At 36.4% G+C, this 14,617-nt stretch overlaps 1 protein-coding gene across 3 annotated transcripts in view; it reads left to right on the forward strand.

Moving 5' to 3' along the window:
* GPD2 (glycerol-3-phosphate dehydrogenase 2) overlaps positions 1 to 14,617 on the forward strand; it is a 149,294-nt gene that overhangs the window by 78,148 nt on the left and 56,529 nt on the right. For all 3 annotated transcript variants that reach the window (XM_040229114.1, XM_040229113.1, XM_040229115.1), the window contains exons 4-6: positions 808 to 932; positions 2,241 to 2,338; positions 3,340 to 3,503. In XM_040229114.1, the coding sequence (XP_040085048.1) occupies positions 808 to 932; positions 2,241 to 2,338; positions 3,340 to 3,503 (387 nt within the window). The remainder of the gene's footprint in view (positions 1 to 807; positions 933 to 2,240; positions 2,339 to 3,339; positions 3,504 to 14,617) is intronic.

Here is a 14,617-nt window from a genome sequence, read left to right on the forward strand (position 1 = left end):
GACTGTAAACTCAACATCAGAGTTTATCCTCTTTTTCTTCTGTTTTGATGTCTTTGATCTCGTTTCCTGTTTTATACCCACTCTCACACCACTCTGGCAAGAGGAACGTGCATGTGGACGGCTAGTCTAGATTCATGGTTGATGCGTTAGAGTTGGGGCTTTCCAGGTGGCACTAGTGGTAAAGAATCTGCCTGGCAATGCAGGAAGTGCCAGAGACGCGGGTTTGGTCCCTGGGTCAGGAAGATTCCCTAGAGAAGGGCAATGGCAATCCATTCCAGGATTCTTGCCTGGAGAACCCCATGGACAGAGGAACCTGGTGGACTACAGTCCATAGGGTCACAAAAAGTCAGACATGACTGAAGCAACTTAACACATGTGCTGAGAGTTGACTGAAGTTGAGAGGCTGGCACATGTCTGGGCTCTTGTAGTGAGGAGTTAACTGTCAGTTCCAGAAGGCATCGTAACAATACTGAGTTAACTCTACATGGATAAAGATGGGTGCCAGTCTTCCCTTCAACCCTCAAAACCCACCAGAGTATATTACTGCCATGAAATTGCACTGTAATATTTTCTAGTTGTGATTCATTCACAGTTTAATATGCTTCTAGTTCTGGTTTGACTTTTCCCCCAGGAAGAGACTAAAATCTCTTCATTATAATATAGACAGTGTACTGCACTTTGAATACAAATTTATCCATGTTCAGAGTAATTTTTCTTGTGATTGTCTCTACCCTGGAGAAGTGCCTTTAATGAATTACATACAAATTGTGTAATTTAAGAAGTTAATTTGGTTTTCTGGTTACACAGGACTAAAAACAGCCCTTGTAGAAAGAGATGATTTCTCATCGGGGACCAGCAGCAGAAGCACTAAATTGATCCATGGTGGTGTGAGATATCTTCAGAAGGCTATCATGAAGTTGGATATTGAGCAGGTAATTGTGTATGCTGGTTGTTAAACAAAAATTGTTACTATGCTTTTTTTCTACCCAATTAAATCAGTTTTTTTTTTTTTTTTTAATGGCCTTTAACATTTCTTCCTATTGGAAATACCTAGTTAGTATATTCTGCTGGAGTGTCTTTCAGGAGAGGTGTGTCAGTTTTTTGTTGTTGTTGTTGTTTTTTCCTGTAGCAACACGTTCATGAATAACCAGGGTCCTTTTCTACACAGACATGTCAAAGTAGCAGATTTACAAAATCACTTTTGGATGTGTTACCTCTTAACAGTTGTGATTGTTTTTTGTTTTGTTTTTCTGACCAATGGCCACCAAATTGCTACTTCCCAAGCAGGTTCAGGGGAGCTCTGTTGTAATACATGAGGAGTATTAAATTAATCTTAACTGCAAATGCAGTCACACTGCATATTGTCACTGACATATTCTGAAGGAAAAGATGATCTGAGTCATGCTTTTTTTTTTTTATGTCACACTTTGTTGTGTCCAGTCTGCCACCATCTGAAAACTGCCAAGGCAGTGTGGAAGATGACATTTCCCAGAGGGGGTAAAAAAAAAAAAAAAAATCAGCTGAACTCCCTATCTGCTTTTCGTCCATGAAACACACAGCAGCACTAACTTGACATTGTCTGTTTTGACTCTGTCCCCTTTCCTTACATGTCTGTTTAGGACCTTGATGGACGTAAAGAAAAGAGCATAGGGTTTAGAATCAGATGCTTGTCATGTGCTATAACTTATGTATTCAATTTCTATGAGCCTCAGTTTTCTCATTTGTAAAAATTAGTATTATGATAGTAATGCTAGGTCTTCAGAGAGGGATAATGATAACTAAAGACAAAAGCTTTTTCATGATCATTTATAAAATACCATGCAACTCCTAAGTACTATGTCTGCTTGGGCTAGTGGAGGCAAGAAGAAACATTTAACATGAATTTGAACAATCTGTTATCTCTTACATGAGAAAATATTATGGGGGACTGAGAAAAGGGACAATACAGACAATGCAAGATAAATTGTTACAATAATCTTGTACCTCAAGTCAGGAAAATATCTTACACCTGGGAACTCTGACAGCATGTTTTTCTCCTATGCAAATACAGTTAAGGTTTCTAAAAAATCTTTCAGTTTGACAGCATGATGTATTATTAGAAATTTGATTAGGAGGGAGCCATCCTCACTCAGAGGTAGAGAGGTTTCTGTGTATCAATCAGTTGGCAGGGTGTCTATTTGCCATTTGAAAATATTATGATCTGTTACTGCCAAACTAATTTTCTCTGTTTTGCTTTTCAGTACAGGATGGTAAAAGAAGCCCTTCATGAGCGTGCCAACCTGCTGGAAATTGCTCCCCATTTATCAGCTCCATTGCCTATTATGCTTCCAGTTTACAAGTAAGCCTTTTGGTATCATCAATATACTCTTTGCTTATCCAAGGCCAATAGAACAACCCAGTTTTAATGGCAGAAGTTCCTCAATGTATATTTCTTAAAGTAGTTGTAATTGGTCCTAATCTTTAATTCTTTTAAAATATTTTCCTTTGTTGTATTTTAAAAAGTGTGACTTTTGCTAAATTACTCTCTGCCAACTCACCTCTGAGGGCTAGATCTTGAAGGCAAAGTAGCTTGTGTTCTGCTTTTATAATTAGTCATTTTAAACTCCAGTTTCTGAGAGTATATAGAGGAACAACTGCATTTGCACTGGGAAACATGAGAGGGTCATTTGCAGGCTAAAATGCAGAGCCAGAATGAATCCTGCTGCGAAATCTGAGCTGACATATATCAACTCCAAACCCTAAGCCATTTTGTGTCATTTTAAATTTCTGAGTTAACCAAACCTGAAATTTGGTTTCTAGGTGTCAGATAGTCGTAAATTATTAAACCCAATTTTCTGAATATTGTTAGAGCTATCCATCAAGTTGACTTAAACTGGAATACAGATAATAGGAAATATAGGATTATGTAGCTCTGTTAGCTGCATGAGTGTTGTGGAGTCTAGAAACAAATTTTATAGTTTTTGTCTATATTTTGTCATAGATAGCTTGAGATATCTTAAGCCAATGAGTCTCTACTCTGGGTGTACATTAGAGTCACTCTGGTCTTTGCCCTAGTCTAGTTCAGTTGATCTCTAGGAACACAAGATCCAGGCATCTATGTTTATTTTTGATGCTCCCTAGAAAGTCTAATATGCAGTCAGGTCCAGAACCACTGCCTTCGAGATGATTCATTTGTGTATGTAATTCAGCTGGGCTGTTCTCAGAACAGGAAGGCACTTCTCTTGTTTCTTATGCAGTACACTTCTAGATATACTTTGCTTTTCTTAGTAAAAAGTGTCATATAAAGTGACATTCTGTACCTTGTTTGTAAAGAAACCTTTTCCCCTCTTTATGCTGTAGGTGGTGGCAGTTACCATACTACTGGGTAGGAATCAAGCTATATGATCTGGTTGCTGGAAGTAATTGCCTGAAAAGCAGTTATGTCCTCAGCAAATCAAGAGCCCTTGAGCATTTCCCAATGCTTCAGAAGGACAAACTGGTGGGAGCAATTGTCTACTATGATGGTACGTGATTTTTGTTTTTTCAAGATACTCATAACCGTTACAGTGTATTCTTAATGAGATAGTTTTGCATACTAATTAATGCTAATCTTACACAACACACAAACACACATGTGCACTCTGCAAGTAATGTTTTGCTTTTAACATCATTCGGTCTTGAATATTCCTTCAACTTTGAATCTCATGGTTGGTTTGGTCTGTTTTCCATCATTGTGCATTTTGGGCCCCAACCTTCATGCCATTTAATTTGTTATATGTTTGCCAGTGAACGCTTGCCTTATGAATATATTATAATGTTGAAAGCAGCTGAGGATCTGTTAGGTTTTCTAGATGAAACCTCTATTTTCAAGGGGTTATAAGCCTAGAGAAAAATGCCTCTGGGCTGAAATGGACATGTTCATATTTTGCACAGGACACAATTCTTGAACATATAATTTATGTGATGAAGGTAGACGAACATTGCATCTGTTAAACCAGTCTGTTGTTTTTTTTTTAATTCAGTCCCTCAGTTTTTAATGCTTATTTTATTGTTATTAGATGTTTTCTAACAGTGACATTATCTAGTACCCATTTGCCTTGTGTTCAGTGTTAATTCATTGTGTTTGTGTGTGTGTTAACAAATATAGTTTCATACACTTTTATTCAAAGGAACTAACCACCTAACATAGCTCCAGATGAACCACAATACAACACAAAACATCACAGGAAAAGCTGTTTGTAAAATTTTACTGCGTTTTTTAAGGGAGAATGGAATTGGAAAATAGTCCAGGAATTTCTGTTTATAAATAAATAGCTGGACACAGATAACTGTACACGTTCAAAAAGTCTTAGAAATTTTGTGACACAAAGGATAGCTTAGGCCCTATAGCTCAGTGAGTTTTTAAAATCCCACTACGTGATCTTATGTATTTAGTGTTAGATATCTAAACTCTTAGTATGAAGATGTATTTTATTTTTTTTCTTTTTGCAGGAAACTTTGGTATTTATACTTCATAATATGGGATATCTTTTAGGCTACCTCCTTTGTTTCTCCTCAGCGTTAGGTTTCTGAATCAATTTAGCTATCTGTCAGGCTTTCATGTGTGAATGCAAAATGTATACATGAAGATGGGGCACTGAGGACAAACTCTAGAAGGTATGTTAGGAGCAACAATGTTAGAAAAATGCTGAGGGTCTTTGACAAACGTTAAAAGCCAGGAAATGCAGTTTACAGTGACTTGCGGCATCTAAGCACCACAGGGGGGCACTTAACTACTTTTTTGGTGCCCCTGATTGAATCTCATGTTAAAGGACAATCTTAACGGAATTTTCTTTCCCTTCTTCAAACCCTTAACGTTAATCCATTGTAGTTTGTTGGGTGATTACATTAAAGAGGTTTTTGGTGCAGGAGGAATCAGAAGGCATTCTGCAAATGGACCCCTGCCCATCCTGCCATGGAAATGTTTGTGCCCTTTGCCTCTTAATTTTAAACCCTCCCATGCAAACTCTCTCAAGTACTTGGCCATTTTCTCTACCACGTGACCTATTGAACACAAACTACTTTTATTTGTTATTTTTATTTTTTAGCTTGTGCATATCTGAAGCTCCTTGAGGGGAATATTAGTGGATGTCACATCTGAATTTGTGGTGGCCTATCTTATGTTGGTTTGATATTGTTATGAATTATAGATTCTTATTGATTCTACATAGAAAAACCAAGGGAAATCTATGTCACATAATGCGGGAGAAACATTATCATATTAAAATCAGGAGAGAGAATTTCTTTAATCTACAATTGGCTTTTATAGCTTGTTATAGATTGTAAAATTATGAGTTTAGCAAAGATTACTGAAAAGTTTATTTATTTATTTATTTTTATTAAATTTATTTATTTATTTATTTTTAATTTTTTACTTTACAATTCTGTATTGGTTTTGGCATAGATTGACATGAATCCACCACAGGTGTACATGCGTTCCCCAAAAAAATTATTTTTAAAAAGAATTTCAAATTGATATTTGAAAATTGATTGTGAAACCCAAGTCTTGAAAAAGTAAAAATCCTTCTAGTCACTGGAAGTAGTTTCTTTTTTAATCTTGTTCTGAAATGATGTAGGTCCAACTATGTCATGCTTGAGGCAAGACAAAACAGCCGTGGGAAACAGTGTAGCTCTCCAGTTTCACAGCTGTATTCACAGGTAGGGTAACTCTTGCTACAACTAATGGTGTGATGAGCAAATTAAATAACAACATGCAAATAAGGTAGAAAGGAGCATATCGAAAGGAATTAAATGTAATAAATGTGTGCTCAGAGAAAGAAAAGGATGACTTACTCTTTAACCAGGAAAATAGCATTATTATCCTGCTACCAAAGTACTTCAGAAAGGAAAAAATACTTAAGCATATACCATTGCAGTTGAATTCTGAACACTGTAATTTATAAGATAAACCTTTCTTAACAATAACAACAACATAACCGTGCAGGAGACCCCAGTTCGATTCCTGGGTCGGGAAGGTCCCCTGGAGAAGGGATAGGCTACCCACTGCTGTGTTCTTGGGCTTCCCTGATGGCTCAGATGGTAAAGAATCTTCCTGCAATGCGGGAGACTTGGGTTGATCCCTGGGTTGGGAAGATCCCCTGGAGGAGGGCATGGCAACCCACTCCAGTGTTCTTGTCTGGAGAATTGCCTGGTAGGCTACAGTCCAGACTAAGCACAGCACAGCACAACATGCTATATATTACATCTCCAGGACTTATTTATCTTATTACTAGAAGTTTACATCTTTGACCACATACTTTTTTTTTTTCACATGATTCATTTATATGAAATGTTCAGATTAGGCATATTTACACAGATATGGAAACACTCTGGTTGCCAAGGAATAGGAAAGAGGGTAGGGTTCGAGTTTGATGGCTATAGGGCAGAGGGTATCTTTTATTAATTTTTTAAATTGGAATATAGTTGGTTTACAGTGTCATGTTAGTTTCAGGTGTAGAGCAAAGGGATTCTGTTAATGTGGTAATTACAGTGGCTATTCTGTGCTTGCCATATTTTATTAACCTCTGAAAAACAAACTCACATATGTGGAGGAATAACCACCATCTTTTTTCAGTATGCTGTGCTATGCGCAGTGGTGTCTGACTCTTAGCGACCTCACAGACTGTGTAAACAAAGTAGATGTCAGATTTTTCAGTACAATCCCTCTGAAGTGAAAGTTGGGGTAGGAAGTGACATGCCACGTTATATTTTCTTTTTTATATTACGTTAGAGAAAACAATACAGCCGTCTTACTGGTTTTCTGCCTGAGACAGGTCCTAGTGTTTTTCCTCTGTCCCTGTTCCTGTCCTACCAGAGAGTGACCAGCTGTACCGGCCTGTGGCCGTTACCACTGATCGTGGGTTTCCACGTGTGGGTTGGTGACTGTTGGAACTCTTCCCACATCGGCAAGAAGTGCTTAAGGCAGGGCAGGCTCAGGTGACTTGGCGGGCTGTGCGGGTCTTGAGCCAGCTATGGATGACTTGCCAGTTTCCTCAGAAACTTGCTTGTCTTCCTCTGTCAGCTTTACTCTGCTTGATCCCAGAGATCTTTGCTGCCATTCTAGTTGGACTTCACTCATCCAATCCAGTGCACAGAAGATGAGATATAATTAAAAATCATTAAATATTTAAAACCATAAGATACCCCCATTAAGCTTCAGTTAAGATGCAACTGGAGAACAAAATTACAGCTTTAAGTCCTTCCTTCTGAGAGTCCAGGCAGTGACAGAGAGAGATATCTGTTATTTCATACTCGATGATGCCCTTAAGTATTCTTTATGCACATATGAAAATAGCAACCTATGAGAAATTACATTGGCTTTCCTAATGTAAATAAAAGTTGGTTACAGCCGTGTTTCAAAGGGGGAATTGAAACCCAAGTTTCACTAGAATATTCATTTTTATTCCAGCCTAAAACTCACAGCATACAAATAGATGAATTCAGCTTGTGAGAGAGCAAAGCCAATTTAATCTCTGGCTCCCCCGAGGTAAATGTAGTTCACGGTCCTTCCCCCACCCCAACCTCAGCTATAATCCCTGGCTCCTGGAGGTAAAAATGCACTGAAGTGAGGAAAATTCTGCAGCAGGATATAATGATCCAAAATGACAGGGACAATAATGACAATGAATTTCATGTCTCCCAGTCATGAGCTGGAGATGCTTGACTAGGCTGACTTATACAATTAAATTGTTACAGGTACAGCAGGAGATGCAGTTAGCTGTGTGCTTTGGGGAACGATGCCTCTGGCTAAAGGCATATTGTGGAATCCAGACTCTTTTGTTAGGAACAAACTATTATTCCTCTGGGCATGTACCCACAATTGTATACTTTAATAAAAGAAAGCCTGGGTTAAAGACAAGTCTTTTAAGGTGTTGATTTTATCTAGTTTGAAAGCTTTAAAAAAAGGAAAGAAAAATCAACTACTCAGTAACACAAAGGTGATCTTTTTTTCTTTTTTTTGGTCTTGTGTTTTCATTTTTGCTTCATTTTGTTCTTGGAGCATAAGTCAAACCTAAAGATGGTGCCTTTAATCCTCATGTACATTATTTGTAAACACAGTTGTTGAACTATATTTGGGTGTTATTTACTTTAAATCTGACAGATACATTGATTTTCTCAGAACAGAAATAGATACAATAAACAACCAACTAGTATGGATTTCAAATGAAATAGCCATGCCATTATGCAAGTTTGTCTCTGTGCTTCTTAATACAGTTCTTGTGAGGTTGTTATGGTGATCCTAAAGTGGTTGTGTAAACCTCCTGGGTTGCACAAGACCTCGACTGGGGGTAAGGAAGAGTATTTTTGGACTTTTACTTAGACCGGTTTCTATCAAATTCCTTAGAAATGTCTTTTTTTACATATAGTTTAAATGGCTGTTTTATATATATATATGTACAATAGTACAAGTATGTAATTTATAAATAAATGTCCATATTGGAGCTATATGTTGACATTTACTCTACTTCTGGATTACTCAACTTGATTTTTCTTTTTTGTACCACTGGGTTAGTAATTTGTCATCATTTTAAGTATAAATCACAGAGAAACTCTTACATGTGGCAACCGGGTGATATGGACAAAAAGTTTATTGCAGCACTGGGAATAACTTCAAAAACCAAAATAATTCAAATATCTAGCAAGAGACAAATGAATAAGTAACCTATAGTGTATTCACATAATGGAGTAAAACAGAGCATTGAAAGTGAATGAACTAAGCTAAGCTGAACAACAGGGATGAGTCTTAGAAAATATATGTTGAAGATGGTATGATAACTTGTCTTACATTTGTAAGCAATCATACTTGCAAAATGCTTTCCAGATTGTCATGGTGGCTCAGTGGTAAGCAACCCGCCTGCCAATGCAAGAGACGTGGGTTCAATCCCTGAGTCAGGAAGATCCCCCTGGAGGAGGAAATGGCAACCCACCCACTCCAGTATCCTTGTCTGGGAAATTCTATGGACAGAGAGGCTTGGCAGGCTACAAGTCCACTGGGTCACAGAGAGTCAGACACGACTGAGCGACTAAACAACAACGAAGTGCAATTGAAGCAGTCAATACTATGAAAGTAGATGGCTTAAGTTTACAAACTTTATTGAGTTTTGAGCTGCACATCTATAAATTTAGTTTATAATGTATTGCTCATGAAGTGTTTTGAGCCTCAAATAATAAATATAAATTAATAAATATTAATAAATATAAATAACTTTTTAAGTGTAAAATTATTTAAATTTAAATTTATTTGTTTAAATTTAATTGTTTTATTTGGGTCAATTTTATGCATATTGTATCAACCATCAAACTTCAGCTTTTCACAAAAATATTCTAAAGCAAAGCATCAATTCCACAAATGTCCTCATATATATATTTATATGTATATTATATATATATATTTAAAATCTGCAGATTCTTCCAGAAAATTTGCAAAACATTCTTAGGAAAAAGGAAAATATTGTGCACACACATATGTTTTACATAAGTATATATTCTTTGAAATTTATTTGAAATTTAAGGGTTAAAGAACACTTTTTAAAAGAACTTACTCTAAAATTATCTACTTCTTAGATGTTGATTTAAAACCTATTAGTTTTAATATTTTCCCTGTCTGTATGAAGTTTTACACTTAAATAAATTTAGTGAGTAATTTTTATCTTGATTTCTTCCTGTCAGCTTTTCCATTGTATTTCTCTTCTTGTTTTTTGTGAGTTACATAAATGAAACTGACATTATTGCTCATATAGCAGTCATATATTTTGCCCCGCAATGCTGCCTTTTTGCTATTCAGTGTATCTGGATACCAACTAATGCTAAATGAAGTTTGACATGTACCCCTAAGAAACAAAACTTATAAATTGTGGCTTCAAAGGAAACCTTGAGTAAATAGGGCACATTTGTGTCCACCCAGGCTAACATCCAACATATGCTTTAGCTTCCTGATGGTGAGACAGAGCAAAATAGCCCCTAGGAAAGCTTGCAATTGTTTACTGCTCACTTGACCATCATGTATTAAATACCATCATATATTAAATTTATTCTCTTATAATTAGTTTTTTTCGAAGAAAATCAAAAGCACACAAAAGTAGGTTTGATCAGGTGTAGCACACTGAGATAGTAATTCATTTTGAGATAGTAATTCATAACTCTGCATCTAAAAGCTTAAAAACAATGGTAAAATTCACCAGTAGAGGGATATATATGCATATGTTGTTTGAACAACTACTTCTGGTGGGGTCGCAGAAAGATAACTTTTCTCTCACATTCTGTTGCTTAATTGAGCTTTTAAAAAAGATGTAGGATCAAAGATAAAGCAAGTGTATCAAAAATTTCCATGCCCTCTTTCCTCCAGTTTACTCTTTCATCCAAAAAATCTTTCTGAAGGTTCTGTTTTCTAAGCACTATGACTAGTATTAGATCCAAATGCATTAAGGACAGAGTTCTGAGCTTACAGATTTTGAGAGGGCTCACTGCTTATATTCCAAATATCAGGGCAAACATGTGGTCTCCACTACCAATAATGTTTTGCATTTGCTTAGCAGAGTACGGTTTTCAAAAGATTTTTTTCCCCATAAATTGTCTTAGTTGATCAAACTCAGCATATATTGGAATATGGAAATCACGATTCTTGTTTTCCAGGAGAAGTTCAGAAGCAGAGTTAAATAGCTAGATCAATATTTTGGACATGCAATGATGTGAAAATAATATTTTTCCTTGGCTAAACATAAAGAACTTTACAAAAAGTTATAACATTATGTCTTCTTTCAGCTATCATTAGGTTTTAAGTCAGTTATATGCTTTAACAAAACATAGCCAAATTGTTGCATTTTTAACTACAGGAAACTTCAGACATACACAAAATAATGAGAGTAATAAAATGAACTTCTAGTTTCAACACATAAACTCATGGCCCAGCTTCATCTATCCGCCTGTTTGCTGCCTCCAGATGACAAATATTCATCCTTGGATATTTCAGTCTATAGCTTTAAAGTTAAGAGTTTTCTTTAAAATATAGCCACACTTAAAATGTTTAACAGTAATTCCTTAAGATCAAATATCTGATCATGATCCCATATCACCTATAGTATCAAACCTTAATTGGCTCCCGATTAAAAAATAAACCCATAAAATAAACAAAATCCTAGTGAAGGTTTCTGTATACCAATTCATTCTTTTTAACTAATACTTTCCCATCCCTTCCTTTGTTTCCTTCCTCATGGTTTTGTTTAACAGTTCCCTTGTGTTTCCTGTACAGTGGTTTTAGGCCTGTCCCATTAATCTGCTGCTGCAAAAGAAACAACACCCAAGCTTAGTGACTCAAAATATCAATGGACTCTCTCAGAGTTTTGAGGATGGATGGGCTCACCTGGGTGTTACTCATTTGGGACCCCTCCTATAAGCAGTGAGGTGCTGGCTGAGGCTGGAGTCTTTCAAAAGCTTTCTTACCTACATGTCTGGCTCCTGGGCTGAGAAGACTGGAATAGTTGGGGGCTGGTCCCATGTCTTTCTCTCATCGTGGCTTTTCCACATGGCTGAGCTGGACTTCTCCGTAGTCAGACTTCTTATGTGGTCGCTGGCTTACCCCAGTGAGAACCAAGAGACCGAGTCTTAAATGCAAGACTTCTTCTGCCTTAGCCTTAGAAGGCACACAGTGTCACTTCTACCATATTCTGTTAATTAAAGTGAATCACAGAGGCATCCCAGATTTAAGAGATTGGTTGTTGTTTAGTCACTAAGTTGTGTCCAACTCTTTTGCAACCATATAGACTGTAGCCCACCAGGATCCTCTGTCCATGGAATTTCCCAGGTCAGAATACTGGAGTGGGTTGCCATTTCCTTCTCCAGAGAATATTCCCAATCTGGGGGTCGAATCCATGTTTCCTGCTTGGCAGATGGATTCTTTACTACTGAGCCACCACAGTGCAAGAAAAACAGGAAGCATGGTTTATTGGAGGTGGGGAGGTGAGACACCTTTAGTGATTAGCTACAAGGAGGCTGGATCAAATTGTTTTGTCATAAATAATTTTTAGGTGGTGGTATGAATTTCCATCACTGGTCTTCTTGCCTCTTTTGTCATGATTAATTTCTAGATTGATTTCAGTATGTCATTAGAGGTTAGAGGGTTAAAATTGCACTTTTCTAACTCTGCCATTCCAACTTCATTCATTAGTTAGAATAGTTATAATTTCCCAGTATTAACTTTTTGGCTACCTTGTGATGCATTTTTTGTATAAAATTTCTGGATAAATGCTAGATTCTTTCATTTATATGTTAGTTTTCAATAATAATGAGTTAGTTTTCTAGTATACTCCAAATGTGATGTTTTTTTAGATTATTAATTAAACTCATGGTTCTAAATATATTTGAAATGTATCAGTCTATTAGAGTTGCTGATGTTCAAACTACCCTTTTTCTGACTTATGGGCACCTCTGCAAATTGGCTTCTGATCCCTCTTGATGAGCTGTCAGTGGTCTATGATGACTTCTGTGTTATCTGCTATGACAGAATAATCCAGGGTAATCTCATAAACTTTTCTGACCTAGATCTGACCTAAAGCATTCGTTTCTCCAATAAGTTTTGACTTCTTCCTGTGGGAAATGATAATTAAAGACCATAATCTATTTGTTAGGGATATTCATTGCTACTTGGTCATTTCTAGGCTTTTCTATAGAAAGAGTTAAGAAAAAATTTTTGTTTAAAAAAGAAAAATATGATGAATTCTCAGACACATATGCTAAGTTGCTTCAGTTGTGTCTGACTCTTTGCGAACCTATGGACGGTAGCCCACCAGGCTCCACTCTGTCCACAGGATTCTCCAGGCAAGAATACTAGAGTGGGTTGCCATGCCCTCCTTCAGGGGATCTTCCCAACCCAAGGATCGAACTCGCTTCTCTTATGTCTCCTGTACTGGCAGGTGATTCTTTACCACTAGTGCCACCTGGGAAGCCCTCTTAGACATAATTAATTATACTTAAATTCATGTGTACATGACTTTATTTAATCTCATCAATCATACCTCCAGAAATTTTATTATTGAAACCAGTTTAAGATTTTAGTTGTTGCAGTTTTGTTGTTTTTGTTGTTCTTAGAGTATATGCCAATGGGAATATATGAATTACTGTCTTTTGAAGCTACTTTACATAGTTTCTATCAGTGTGGCTAAGCCATCAGCTTGATACAAGTCATTTTAATTTTGCTTTCTATTTTTAGGGATTTCTCTTTTTAAAAGTGTGCTTTTAAAAAAAGTTTATAAGATACAGGGCTTCAAAGTCAAAGTAGACACAAAAACTATTCAAAATAAGGTTAGTCTCTCTCCCTTCTCACCATTTCCTCGTTTTCCTTAAAGATAACATTTTAAAAAATAGAATTTTGGCTTATCCTCTCCTTGTATGCATGTGTATGCATATGTGTATATATTATGTACACTTTCATTTGCTTCTCCTCCCATTCCTTAGATAATAGTAATGCCTTTCTCTTTTCATCTAATATAATGAATATTTCATTCCATGGTAGTATAAGGAGCCCCAAAGTTTTGAAAAGGTGAATTTAAAAAGAATCCAGGAACCAAATTTCATGGAATTAAATATTATAGTCATGTTCACTGCTTAGATCAAAATATATGCACTGATACATACAGCCTTAGTCATCATCAATATTTTCAAGTCAGTTTTCTTTGTTTAAAAAATTATTTATTTATTTGGCTGTGGTGGCTTAGCTGCTGCGTGTGGGCTTCTCTCTAGTTGTGGAGCACAGAGATCTATCCCAGATCTATCTCAGATCTATCCCAGAGACTGGATAGAAGCAGAGTCCCCTGCATTGAAAGGCAGATTCCCAGATCTATCTCAGATCTATCCCAGAGACTCTGGATAGAACCAGAGTCCCCTGCATTGAAAGGCAGGTTCCCGTCCTTAACCACTGGACCACCAGGGAAGTCCCAAATTATTTTTCTTTTTATAAGTGAAAATGAAATTTTGTTTCTTTGGACACCACAAAACAATGGCACATCCACTATTTTTATCTGTATAGGGATATTAAAATTAGGCTGTGAGTCTCAAATGCTTTTATTGTCATCCTCTGATTTGTTTAAATTTGCTAAAACCTAGTACATATCATCTGCTTGTGTTTAAAGCCAATCTTTGGACTAAATATTCATGTTAAGTACAGTCTTTTTAAATAGATGGATCTGTTTTATGCTAATGCATGAATAATACACTTCTTAGTAAAATTTTATTTTATATTCTTTATAGTAATAGAATTAAAATTTTTAGACATGAAGCTAATTAATTGTAGTTTATGGTTAAGACTTTCAATTTTTATTTTCTGCTTCTGTTTTAGAGACCTTGGGAAAACATACTCCCAAGAAACAGGATATCTGTTTAAATGTACCATATATTGAAGCTTAAAGTAACTACCCCCCAGTACGTTTGTCTCAAAGTAGTTCTCCTTCAAAGATATGGTCTCTTAGATCATATTTGGAAAGAAATAATTACCATTGGAATGTGGAGAAATAAATAGGAAATAAAAAAAGCCGGAGTAATTGGTCTTTAGAACTGTGTTTTCTTACTACTTTGTTGTATGACAGTGTCTATTGGCAGAGTCCCCAGG

The sequence above is a fragment of the Oryx dammah genome, unplaced genomic scaffold (genome assembly GCF_014754425.2).
Source record: "Oryx dammah isolate SB20612 unplaced genomic scaffold, SCBI_Odam_1.1 HiC_scaffold_27, whole genome shotgun sequence".
Taxonomy (NCBI): Eukaryota; Metazoa; Chordata; class Mammalia; order Artiodactyla; family Bovidae; genus Oryx; species Oryx dammah.